Source organism: Podarcis pityusensis (assembly GCF_964106645.2).
Source record: "Podarcis pityusensis genome assembly, chromosome: 4".
In the NCBI taxonomy this organism is placed as follows: domain Eukaryota; kingdom Metazoa; phylum Chordata; class Lepidosauria; order Squamata; family Lacertidae; genus Podarcis; species Podarcis pityusensis.
Genome location: NC_138027.1, coordinates 52,488,894 through 52,501,321, shown reverse-complemented (window position 1 = coordinate 52,501,321; position 12,428 = coordinate 52,488,894). Strand labels below are relative to the sequence as shown.

Here is a 12,428-nt window from a genome sequence, read left to right as displayed (position 1 = left end):
CTGTTTTTCCATTAATTGTGGTATGTTTTTAAATAGGGGTCAAGGTAAAAATGACTCTGCCATCTGCTGCTGTTCTTTCTTTAAATCAAACAGCCAAAATGAGAGCTGACACAGTGGCGTAGCGTGGGTTGTCAGCACCTGGGGCAAGGCAAGTAATTTGCGCCCCTTAACCCGTGGATTTGCGCCCCCTAACCTGTGGATTTGCGCCCCCTAACCCTAACCCCCAGATGTTGCGCCCGGTGCGGCCAGCCCCCCTTGCACCCCCCACGCTACGCCACTGAGCTGACATACAAAAATAGAACTGAAAGCTTTGCATGATAATTGTTTTTTTAACAGGTTCTGCACGACAGTGGAGTATTTGAGTATACCTGGAAAGAACTTGAACTGTGGCTTGAACACTTGGATAACACAGCAGAAGGCAAAAAGGAAGCAGTGATTCAGTTTTTGGAAAGGGTAATAAATGTGCAAATTAACCAGATTAACAATGCCAAGAATAGCATATGTGGGGACTTATTACCTTTTGGTGTTTTGAAGAGGAAAGTGTTTTGAAAAATCATGAATGTATTCTGAGAACTCATATCTCCTAGACATGGAAGGGAACAAAGGAGATGAGTGATAGGAAAAGGCTTTTGTTAGAGATTTCCACTACAGTGGGTGGCATTGACAAAAGATTGTTTTTCACCATCAGTTTTATATCAGCATCTGCTGTTATAGCAGAGTGAACAAAGAACATGGGAAGGAAATGCAGCAAAGTTATGTAAACCATGATTTAATCCTACCAACGATGCTATCCTTTTTGTGTGTGGAAGCTGTTAGTAGCATGCAGGAAAAACATGGTGTGGACTAGAAAGATCACAGGCAGTACACTGCATAATAAAAGTAATACTTGGTTCTAGGAATGCAATTTTATTATAGAATCAAAATGAATCCATATTATACCCACCCCCAAAAAAGTCATCAGTTGTTTCATTCACGTTTTGTATATGTTTTAATGAGCTCAGGTACCAAAATACATGCAAGTCTGCTGGTTTTATGTATGCAATGATAAAGCATCTGTTTTTCAGCCACTGTGATGGTTGACTTTTGTTCAATTGTACAAGAAGATGAAATGTTTAGGCTCCAGGACACCACATTATATCTTTGGCTGACACCTGTGCCATTATGTGTGGAAATGTGTTTTGGCACCTAAAGTACATACTCACTGCTAGATTTCTCAAAATATTTTTCAGGGGTATGTTTAAATGTATGCAAGTTCTTCACAAAATCCTGTAGGCTGCCGTGAAATGTTACATTGCTCACTGGGGCTGGTGCAAATTTGAGTCCAACAACATCTGCAGGGCTAAAGATTCCCCAGACCTGCTTTATGCTTACAGTTAATAGCATTGCTCCCTTACTATCTTTATGATTAAACGTTTCTAATGAAAGCTCACTTTCCATTGCAGATCTTGGTAAAACTGGTGACCAACCCCTATCCATACACAGATAAAGCAGCAGACCTTGTCCAGGAGGCCAGCATTCTCCAGGTCAACTTGTTTAAGCAAGATGTTGATAACGCCAGCATACCCATCTCTCACATTGACGGTATGTTCACTTTGGGGGGGGGGTGTCATTATGCAAATCTTCCACAATTTTGCTGGAAAATTACATGTAGCCAGCATTTTAGAAACAGGCAGAAATTTTTAACTCGGGGGGGGGGGGCAATACTGTTTTGTTTTGTTCTTGTTTTTATTATGTGGTTTTATTCTGTATTTGTGGTTTTATTCTGTATTTTTATGCTGTGAACTGCCCTAAGATCTTCGTATGAAGGACGGTATACAAATTTAAATGACAACAACAATGCAATCCTGTGCATGTCTACTTGGAAGCAAGACCTTTGAGTATAGTGTGTGTAGGATTGCAGCTTTGGTTGCCTTCTCAAGCTACACTGCAGTTGCTGACATAGATTTGCAGCTTTTTCTAAACGCAAATGGGATTTTGCATCTTTGCTTATCTTCAGGATCCTAGGCCAGTCCAGAGAGTTAATTGGATTTGGGTTTGCTTCCGAATTACAGGACTAAGGTCAGGTTTCTATATCACAGTTTCTATACCCTTCTGTTGTTATTCATACACACAGAAGTTCATACTACAGATGGTTTGTCAGTTATTACTACAGTTTGTCAATCTAGGTACTCCACCACATCAGAGTTAACACAGACCATGGTTTCTGATACTGATAGGCTGGCTGATTGCAACACATAGTTTGTCAGTTCACATACTACACCAAGCCATCATAATTTTGACATGGTGTCTGAATAAAGCCATTGAGCAGTTGCTAGCTCAAATCATTTAGAAAGAATAGACCGTCATCACTGAATTCTCACTGAACACATTTAATATTAATAGACCCAAAATTTGGCATCTCTTTTGAGTTTCTAGGTCCTCCACCCCAGCATTTGATATAGCAGATTTCTTGAGATGAACCAAAAAGCCTAAATGGTGTGCTATACACAAAATATTCGAAAATCATGCAAGCAGAATTTACTGTTTTCTGTTAAGATCTACGCAGGATTGTCTTTTGCTATTTTTGCTGAATGTTTCGTTTTGAGTAATGTTGTACTTGAGATCCTGTTATTCGGCTTCTGTTGACTGTTGACCCATTTGTTTGGGTTCTAGAAACAACCTTCATCTAAACTAAGCTTTTTCCCCTTTCAAACTAGATGTTCTGGATATGATCGATGTCATTGTGGAAGGCAATGAAGGCCTAAATGAAGAAATTGGATCTACTTTAAATGAAGACATGATTGTCAGCACTTTCCCATTTAGTGCTGTCGTTCCTGCTGCTTTGGAAGCCAGGAACAAGTTGCTTCTCGAGGCTGATGGAAATGCAAGAGGTATTTCCTTCCTATATTTCTTTTGCATGCTTTAATTCTTAATCATATCGGCAAAGCTTCCCTCTGAGTTCTGACAAAATAATATTAGTTGTAGCTGTCGTGGAAAAGGTTTTTAAGCAACAGGGGTTCTTCTTGATTTGAGTTTCTTGCCTACCCATTTTTTAATGACCACATGTGCTTTTTAAAATGCTCATAAGTATTTCAGTGTGCTAACCAATAGTTTAGAGGATTTACTTTTCAAGTTAAGAAGCCATACAATTCAATCTGTGTTTTGTTTTGTGTCTTTAGGAGAAAGCATAGTGGAGTATCTCATCACCGTTTTCACTGACCTCCTGCATTCTCAGAGAGACCCCTTAGCCCTTTGTTTGCTGTTTCAGCTCTATGATAAAGAACTCCAGACTGTCTCTCCTCAACTCTGTCAATTTAACCACTACTACAGTCTTTGGATACCAGAGCAAGCTAAGGAAACTCTGGTAAGCAAGGCAACAAGTATTTTCAGCTGCTTAATTTGATGTTGAGCTCACACTGACTGCACTTGGATGTCACACTAAACCACTGTTTGGTGTGTTGACAGTGAGCCTCTGCAAGCCTCATGATGGCAAGCCCAACCCAGGTGCTTCTGGTGCAGTAGCAAGAAAGAGTTCATAAGATTGTGCTGATTTCCACTTACCACAGTTTAGCATGTTGCTTGAATCCTAAACTGTGGTTAAGGTAGATTAACCAGTCTCAGAATCCATGCTTAACCCTCCAGATGTTTTGGACTACAATTCCCATCATCCCTGAACACTGGTCCTGCTAGCTAGGGATCATGGGAGTTGTAGGCCAAAACATCTGCAGGGCCGCAGGTTGGGATGCCTGGTTAACATTAACATGGCCTGTTAGTTTGAATAGCACAACAAGCTATGATTAGCCAAAACCCCTTCCTTCCTGACACAATGGAGTGGGAGGGAAATGTGTGAGTTCAAGGCTTGCTGCAGTTTCTTCTTGTCACACAAAATTGTGGTTTAGCGCAGGGTGGGGAAACTTTTTTCAGGCTGACAGCTATGTGCCTTGCAGGGCAGTAATATTCCAGTGGCCATTGGTAACGGTGGGTGGCGCCAGAGGCGGAAGTAGGTGGGGCAATGGGTGCAACTGTTAACTTTGTACAATAGGCTACATTCCAGCCACAGAAAGGCAGAGGCTTCTATACACATGTCTGTAATGATGTTTCTTTCTCCCCCCCCCCGACCCCGCTTTCTGAAAACATGAAATACATTTTAAACATTTCCAGCAAGGCAGAAGTGAGTACGTAGACGATTGCCTCTTGCCAGATTCCTCCTTTTCCTCCCTGCTGAAGAATGCCTATCAGAAAGGTGTTGCAGTTCTGTTGGAAGAGGGGTTTGAAGAGAAGCTAAGGGAGGCTATTTCCCAACTCCAGCCTCAGCAGTTCCTGTTAGCTTCAAAGCACGTCCTTCTTTGCCTAAAAACAACCGTGGAGAATTTCAACAGTGTAAGAGATGTTTTCTTTTCTAAGATTATGGGTTATAATCCCTTCTTCTTTTATTCCCACACCAAGAGCTCTTTTACAGATTACATGGCAGTAAATAAGTGCTTGGCTACTGCAGGTACATACACCTGAGAAATGTATAAAGTTTCAGCTCCTAGGCCTGCATGATAGGCACTGCAGAAACGAACCTTTCGCTCTATGGAAATGTCACAGTTTTAAGAATTTTCACAAAATATGTTGCATGCATCTGGCTTTAAAAAAACCAAACATTTTTAAGTGTTACAAAGAGAAAAATCATAGACTTTTGTGTATATGCTGACATGCCTCTGCAGTGCAGTGCAATCATGTAGTTTCTCTGCTTAGTCCTTTCCCCAAGTTTTCCCTATTCTGAAATGTATCTTCATTTTCCAACAGTTTGGCAAAAATTTGGGTCTCTCACTTCTCACCTTGTTTGTGGATCTGCTGAAGAGCTTGTTGCACAGGGGGAATGCCATAGAACTGAGTGGTCAGCAGAAAGAGAAAAATACACAAACTGAATCTGATCTCTTTGTGGATGCGGAGTGTCTGATGGCAGCAGAGACTGGAAACAACAAGGTAATAACTTTTCTCTGTGTTACTGTTTATGAATGTCATCCTAGTTAATCGGCCCTTGGAGAAGGGGGGGGGGAACCTTCTGGCAATTATGCATAAACACTTACAGGTGCAGGCAATTGTTGTGAGACAAAAAATTCTGTTCAAATTACGCTTCCTCAGTGAAGTGGAAAGCCATGCAAGGGGGAAAACGACTTGATTCTTCTGTTACTTAGGTATTTTTAGACTGAATAAAGATAAAATCCTAGTCCTGCAGTGTTTCTTAATCACGCACCTTCACTTCCATTCACTGGCCATTTGTCTGGGAGCTGGCTCAGTTCATTCCAGACCATGACCAGTAAAATAACAAGGGCAGCTCTCTTAGGGAGCAATCCAAACTCACAACCAGCTGACAAGCTTAGGGTGGGGGGGTTATGAAAGGGCAGGGCCACTGCTGCACCTGCATCTTTGCAGGAACAAGGGCCAGAGGGATCACTGGAGCTGATGCAGTTCTCCGGCCTCAATTGGGCATTAATAAAAATAATACGTATATACCAGGGTTGTTCACAAGATAAAAATACAGGATAAATAGTTAGAACAAAAACACAGCAATAATCTCCCTCCCACAAACACATTTAAAAGGCCATAGAATATTAATTAGCCATAGTCCTGATTGCCTATCACATGGCGGATTCTGAGCTTCCCCTGCTTCTGACAGGTCCTGGGTCTCTGGGCAGCTTAACAGAGATCTTAAATCAGTTGGCTGATGTCTTTAATTGTAACCATCTCCATTGCAGATACTGGAAGAAGTGCTTCCTTTGGTCTTCAAACACCCTACGCTGGAGAATTGGTTCCTGGCTGTAGAACAACGTTCTCTCCCTCCCCATAGTTTAAGCCCAGTTAAAGTGAAGCTGCTTGCTGCTCACCTAAACCATGGCATTCTTGAGTTGCTGAAGGTGGGCTGCCCAATGTTGCAAGCCAGGAACCAGCTAGACACGCTCTCTAGATATTTCGAAGCCGTCACTAAAACTGTCTTGGAAGAACTGCATGCTGGGAGAAAAGATGTCTGCAAGTTACATCCCAAAAGGTCACAGCAGGTGGAGGCACTGCAAGAACTGCAACTGTACATGGATACCCAACAACTGAAGGAAGTGACTTTGTCTATGCTGCAGCTTCCCAAGGCGATGCTGGCCTCCAAGACAGCTGAAAGCATTTCTGGAAAAGAGACATGTTTGAGCACTTACGGGGAGACTTTGGTGCAGCTGCTCACAGACAGCTACCAAAGGGGATCCCTGAAGGGAGACCTCTTCCTCTCAAGAGAGCACATTCAAGGGATGGGGACTCTCTTGTCCACTGCAGTCACAGAAGAGTTGGAAAAGGTCTTCCTGCATGCAATACAGAAGGAGCCTGTCTTTGCCCAGGCAGTTGGAGTGGATGTGCAGCTTTCTTGCCTTAAGCATTCAACAAAAACGTCCCTTTCCATTGTGGCTGTGCTGATTCGGTACAGTCGGACTCACTTGCTGCAGTTTGAGCTTTGGTGCCTGAAGCCGGGCACTGGCAAGCTTCTGAGAAAAGATGTGGACCTCTTTCTGCCACTTGTCAATGCATACTTGGACTGTCGAGAGCAGCACACATTGAGCCACCTGTCAGAAGGTAACCATGGTAAACCTATATAACACTCTTGATCAGCTTTTTTTTAAAAAAGGGATTGCAATTATTATTTTTTGCCATTGGATGAAGAGTATGATTTTGAAAAATAAAGTTGTAAATGCCAGTGGTACAGTGTTTGGAGGTTTTCAGACTGAAAACTTCAAACCTTGTTTGTTAAGTGGGCCAGTTAATGGTTCAGATGTTAGTTTCCCTGCAACTTTATTACCAGGGAATTTGGTTTTTTTTCTACCTTTAAATTTTGTTTACAAGTTCTCCTGCCGATCTTAGCTTGCTTCCATGGTTCTATTTTTTAAAATTATGTAACCAAAATTATGTGAGAAACTCTTAACCAGGACCCAGTTTTGGAGCAGCCTGGTATAAACCTTGCTTGGCTGTCCCTTTCCAAGATATTAGAGTTTGTGATTTCTCTTTAGGCTAGTAGTTCTAGTATGTCATTCCAAGGACTTGACACTGTGCAGTGGCCTCTGATACATGCATTAGAGTATGGGCCTGTGAAATGCTGACGGATCCACCTTTGTGACTGTTGCGTTGTCCTTTCCTACAGTCTCTTCAGCTGTTACGTCCATCTTGAGAGAAACTTTGTGGCCACAACTGCTGGGCATTCTTCTGAATAGTGGTTCATCTCAGCCATTTGCTGAGCAGTGTCAAGTTCTTTCCAAGTTACTGCCGCCTCCAGAAACCGAGCCATTCACTAATTTAACAGAGAAATTACTTTTATCTCTTGAGATGGCAGGAAATCATGAACAGTAAGTCTACTTATTTTTTGCTTATTAGTTCCAGTTCTCCATATTGACCAGTCGATTACAATAAACACAAGCACATGCCCTCCATTCTCACGTACCTGCTGTCAATGTGAGGTAGTATTTCAATACTTCAAATAGATAGAAATCATCTAAAGTATATCATCTTTTGCTGAGTCCCATCAGTGGAGGTAAATACCAGACGGAACATCAATGTTGGGGGGGTATGTTTAATGTTAATAATCAGAATTAATGAAATATGGTAAAATTTAATAATAAGATAAGAGAAAAATGTTGGGTGAATGTGATGACTGCTACGCTTTGGAAACTTACACGAGATAAAATAAAAATGTGATAAACTTTAATAAAAATGTAGTAAGCTTCACTACTGCAGCTTGGCTAGATCAGAATGCCTGTTGCATTTTTCTTTTTTTAAGACTGATCTGTGTCTGTTATCAGAAGAGAAAGAGTTGCTTCAAGTATGATGCCAAACCTGTTTGACGCTATTTGAACGAACTCTGCCCATACACTCCGCCATCATCCCCTGCCATGATCAGCCAGTTGCCAGTTCTCTGGATCATTTCTTCAGCATTAATCCATAGTTCACCATTAGATCTGAAATGTGCTGATATTGTCATTTGCTTGCAAACAAGGTTTGCAAACCATGGTTTTGACCTGTTTTGCAATCCTGATTTTTAGGCAAAGTATTGGTTTGTGCCAACCATTGTTCACCTGATTCAGATGTTATGACAAACTATTGTCTGCTGCTGAATCTGAACTGAAGGAGGAAACCAGAGCAGGGAAGGAGAGGGAGCAAAAGGCTCATCCATGTACGATCAAACTAAGTTTGGCATTTTGTGTGAACTGGGCCAAAGAAATGAAGCTTCTTTTGCACCAGGATAGCGATGGACATTTTATCACAAAGAGAGAAACCATATGTGGTGGTCATGATGACTCACTGTACAATGACTCTCCTGATCTGCAAAGTATTCCATCCCATTGTGTTTAATGGTCTAGCAAAACATGCATAAGACTTCTGCAACCCTCCATAATGCCTAAGAAGTCACTAGTCTAGACCAATCAGTGGCTGTGTATTTTCAATAGGGGGACTATCCTCAATAGGGGGACTCAGGGCACTGCTTACATCCTCTCCTGATTTAGCAGACCTTCCAGGTCTAGAGAGCAACTAATAAACGCTCCATTTCCCAGCAATTCAAGCTTAAGTTTGGGGGGCAGTAGTTGACATGAACACAAAAGCTACCATTTCATTACTCTTTTCAAACCTCTCTAGCTGGGTGATTGCTGACGCTATATCCAGAGCCCTGGAGAGCTCTGCAGAGAAGTTGCATTCATGGAGGAAACGCCTGCTAGTTGCCTGCATGAAGTGGTTGATCCTCACGTACAGCAGTAACAGAGAACAAGAAGCCCGCTCGGAAATTGAGAGTGCCTTGCTGTTGAGGCTAGAGAAACTACTGGTGAGAATTAGGGGATCCCCCCCCCCAAGTTGTTGGACATTATTCTAAGCAGGGTGGAGGCGTATTAAGCAACAACCGCAGCAGAGTAATGTGACCACTGGAGGGTGCATATGCACAGGCTGTTGTACATGAAAGTGCAAATTTCTTTAGAAAATTATTCCTTGCTCTATCTACTTTCTCTACCTTTTTCCAGCTTCAGCTGTGACCATCCTGACAAAACCAAACCTTGCCACAGACACCCATAGTCCAATGACTTGCAGGCTAGATTACTGCAACATGCTCTGCATAGGGCCACCATTGAAAAGTGTTCACAAATGTCAGCCGGGGCAAGATTCAGCTAGGCACTTTGGCTTTATCATGCCCGTTTTGTGTGATCTGATTGATGGCAGGTTTCCTTCTGGGCTCAATTTAAGGTGTTCTGTTTAACTTTTAAAGGCATAAGCAGCTTAAGATCTGCATAGTTTATTCCATATGAGCTTCCCTCCATACACGAATCATCATCTGAGGCCTTCCTCCAGATCCCATGAAGAAGGCTTGGCAGTGACCAGGGCCTCTTCTGCAGGGAACTCACCCTATGGAACACATTGCTGAACATGCTGCATCAAGACTGCTTTGGGCTGAGCATTTCCTCTCTGTTGTATTTTGATGTTTTAATGCTGACTGCTGCCTGGACATTTTTTGTGGTCTTGGCTCCTCATGCTAGTATTTTGGTTTATGATTTTAGTTCAGTGGTTCCCCACCTCCCACGGACCACCTGAAAATTGCTGATGGCCTTGACAGGCAGCTTAATGATTTTTCAGCCTGTTGTAGCCATTGTAATGTGCTGTGCTAGATACTGTATTATTTTTATTTATGGGGATTTTTGCTGCTTTTCCCCCTTGTGATTTCTAATATTGCAATTTGCATTCCCACGAAGCGTTATCCCTGCACCACCACATGCCCACTGTCTTACGTTTTAAGTGTTGTTTTGCTGTTTCCTACCTACCTAGAACGCAGTAACTGAAGTGGCTCCAGAAGACTGGCACAGTTTTGTGAAGATGGGACTCAAGTAAGCATGTTTAGGTTTATAAGAGTATTTTTTGCTGCTACAATGACATACAACACTGAGCTTAGGGTTGCTTATGGCTCACTAGGCAGTAGTTTTGCTTCTGTTAATAGATGTTTACCAATTGATATCATATACAGTACTTTTAAAACGGTGTGGCAAGCTGCTTCACAGACCAAACCAACACCTGGGATATAATTCTTTCTTTCATTCACTTTGCAGGCAGAGTGCATTATTTTTATCTCAACGTCTCTTTAAATCTCTGTCATGTAGGTACCGTTATAAAGACCAGGGCTTTCTGAAAACTCTGAATGCAGCTATCAATTTGCTGTACCAGAAAGGAATCCCTGCTGCTCAGAGATTAGTGAAGCTGTCGGTGCTTTATATGATGATCACGCAGCACTCCTTATTTTTGTCAACTATGCTGAGGTCGCAAGAAGGTGATGACACAAACATTCATGAAAGAGGTATCACCTTCTCATTTGTTTCCTTGTGCATCTATATATAACCCAAGTGTCTTTCACGTGTTGTTTTTCATCCTTCCACTTGCCAGCCCACCTAGATGTTTTCAGAGCTGCTCTATCTAGAACATAATTATTTTAGCATTTACCTTTTAACATATTACTAACTCTTCTCCATTATCATTGTGTTGTCCCTTTTCTGTATATTTTTTCAGCTCCAGTGCCTTTTCTTACTATTTGTTTGCATTTGGATTGCATTTATTTATCATTGAACTTAGAATTTCTTACTTTATTTTTTACTCTTTGGCTATATATTTCTGAAACAGTTATTGCAGCATTGTATACAGCTTTGTCTGTTTTGTAATTAAGCATGCTAAAAAATAGCCCACTTGTTTTGGGTTACCTGGTCTTACTGGGGTATTGACAGTGCTAGTTGAAATCCTCAGAATCTCAGCTTTGTCCCTTTTTCTTAGGAAGTGGCATAGTGGAATTTATCCTAGATGCAGGAATAGGTGGAGTAATGCAAATTGAAAGGATCTGGGCTACACAGCATCATTTAAGAGCTTACAAAAAGGAACCCTGGAAAAACCTATGCAAAAGTTGTTTAATTAACCCCGAGACCCATTAGTTAGCACAAGGGCAGAAGTTCCCATGATACACTGGATGGGGATTAGAGGAGAAAGGAAGGATGGCCCAATTAATTTCCACACAAAACTTGAATGAATGTGTGAGAAGCTTGAGTAGCTGGAACCGTGTGGATCAGTGCTGCAGAACTGCCGCTTACCTGGACTACGCAGTGAGGAGGCAAACCAGAAGTGAGATCAGGGCTCCATGGGTGCACCATTAGAGCCAATCTGGTGCTCCCTTTAAACTTTGTTCTTCCCCCTTACCCTTGTCTTGGTAAGAGGCAGGGACATTGGTGTCAGAAAGGCAGCGCTGCCCCACCACACTGTCCGTTCCTGTTGATAAAATAATACTTTTCAAGGCCCCCTTCATATTGGAACACATGTTTTCTGAATTGAAAAAGGTCTTAATTTTCTTCAAAAACAAAAAGCCCTATGTGAAAGTGATGAACATTTCACAGTTATATCATAATGTGTTTTCCATTTTGTTGGCAACAGTCACTGTCCACTGGGAAGTTCTCCTGCGTGGCTAAAATGAATGGGAGCTTAATGAAAGCTCTCATGGTGCTCCATTCATCTCAGCAGGTCTTGCCCCAGAGAATATCCTAGCTGTGTGAGTGACCAGCACCATTGTTGCAAGGAAGCGCCGGAGCAACCGTAGTATTTTCAAATTGCTTGACAAGAGGCTAAGTCATTTGGAAGAGGGAGAAAAATATTTTTACTTTTTGCTTTAGAGGCATTAGTGGACATCCTGCTGACTCTAGTGAAACTCTGCCCTGCAGTTTGTGAGAGCAACCATTTTGCTGTGTTGCTTGGAGCCTACGGTGCAACACTGAGCATTACAGGTAAGTGTATTTGCAGTTGAAAGAGATGCATGACGTAATTTTTTTTTTAAAAAATGAGACTTCTTAAAATGCAGCAGCCAAACTATCATGTGTGTCATACGTAGTAGCTCAGACAAATCCTGCTGTTCCTGGGTGGTTCGGGAAAATGACCAAATAAATAAGTGCATGCATGCATACTAAGGAGTTTAAGTGAAGTAATTTTCCTATCCTCTTTTTGTTCCCATTGTCCAAAGGGAACTATTTGAAATGGGACTAAACAAAGATAAAAGGAGAGAAAGAAACAGTGTCCTCAGAGACAGGGATAGTGATCAAGAAGTAGCAGGAGTGGTAGCTGGAAGGGAATTGTATTTGGAGGTTCAGAGACTGGTTGGTCTGAGGGTTGTGGCTTAGGTAAAGGAAGTACAGAGCAGTAGCCTGAGGGAAACTGAGTAGGGTGTTGTGTGTTTTGTACAACAGAATGCCACCAAGACTTAATACTGATCCACAGGCATTCATATGTCATCTGCTGTGCCTTTAGATGATAACTTGCAGCAGAACATGTGCACTGCCTTCATTGCAAAGTATTGTGTTCAAAATGATGTCAGGTGAAAAACCTCTCTTGATTAAGATTAAAGTTCTTACTCAATGTTGCAGAAATCAATA

General features: G+C 41.9%; 1 protein-coding gene across 2 annotated transcripts in view; it reads left to right on the top strand.

The window, feature by feature from the left end:
- The window catches only part of URB1 (URB1 ribosome biogenesis homolog), a 49,484-nt gene that overhangs the window by 23,519 nt on the left and 13,537 nt on the right, over positions 1 to 12,428 (top strand). For both annotated transcript variants that reach the window (XM_081003505.1, XM_081003506.1), the window contains exons 16-27: positions 337 to 453; positions 1,443 to 1,581; positions 2,697 to 2,870; positions 3,159 to 3,343; positions 4,141 to 4,359; positions 4,771 to 4,950; positions 5,724 to 6,579; positions 7,142 to 7,343; positions 8,629 to 8,812; positions 9,802 to 9,860; positions 10,131 to 10,324; positions 11,676 to 11,786. In XM_081003505.1, coding sequence (XP_080859631.1) covers positions 337 to 453; positions 1,443 to 1,581; positions 2,697 to 2,870; positions 3,159 to 3,343; positions 4,141 to 4,359; positions 4,771 to 4,950; positions 5,724 to 6,579; positions 7,142 to 7,343; positions 8,629 to 8,812; positions 9,802 to 9,860; positions 10,131 to 10,324; positions 11,676 to 11,786 — 2,620 coding nt within the window. The remainder of the gene's footprint in view (positions 1 to 336; positions 454 to 1,442; positions 1,582 to 2,696; positions 2,871 to 3,158; positions 3,344 to 4,140; positions 4,360 to 4,770; positions 4,951 to 5,723; positions 6,580 to 7,141; positions 7,344 to 8,628; positions 8,813 to 9,801; positions 9,861 to 10,130; positions 10,325 to 11,675; positions 11,787 to 12,428) is intronic.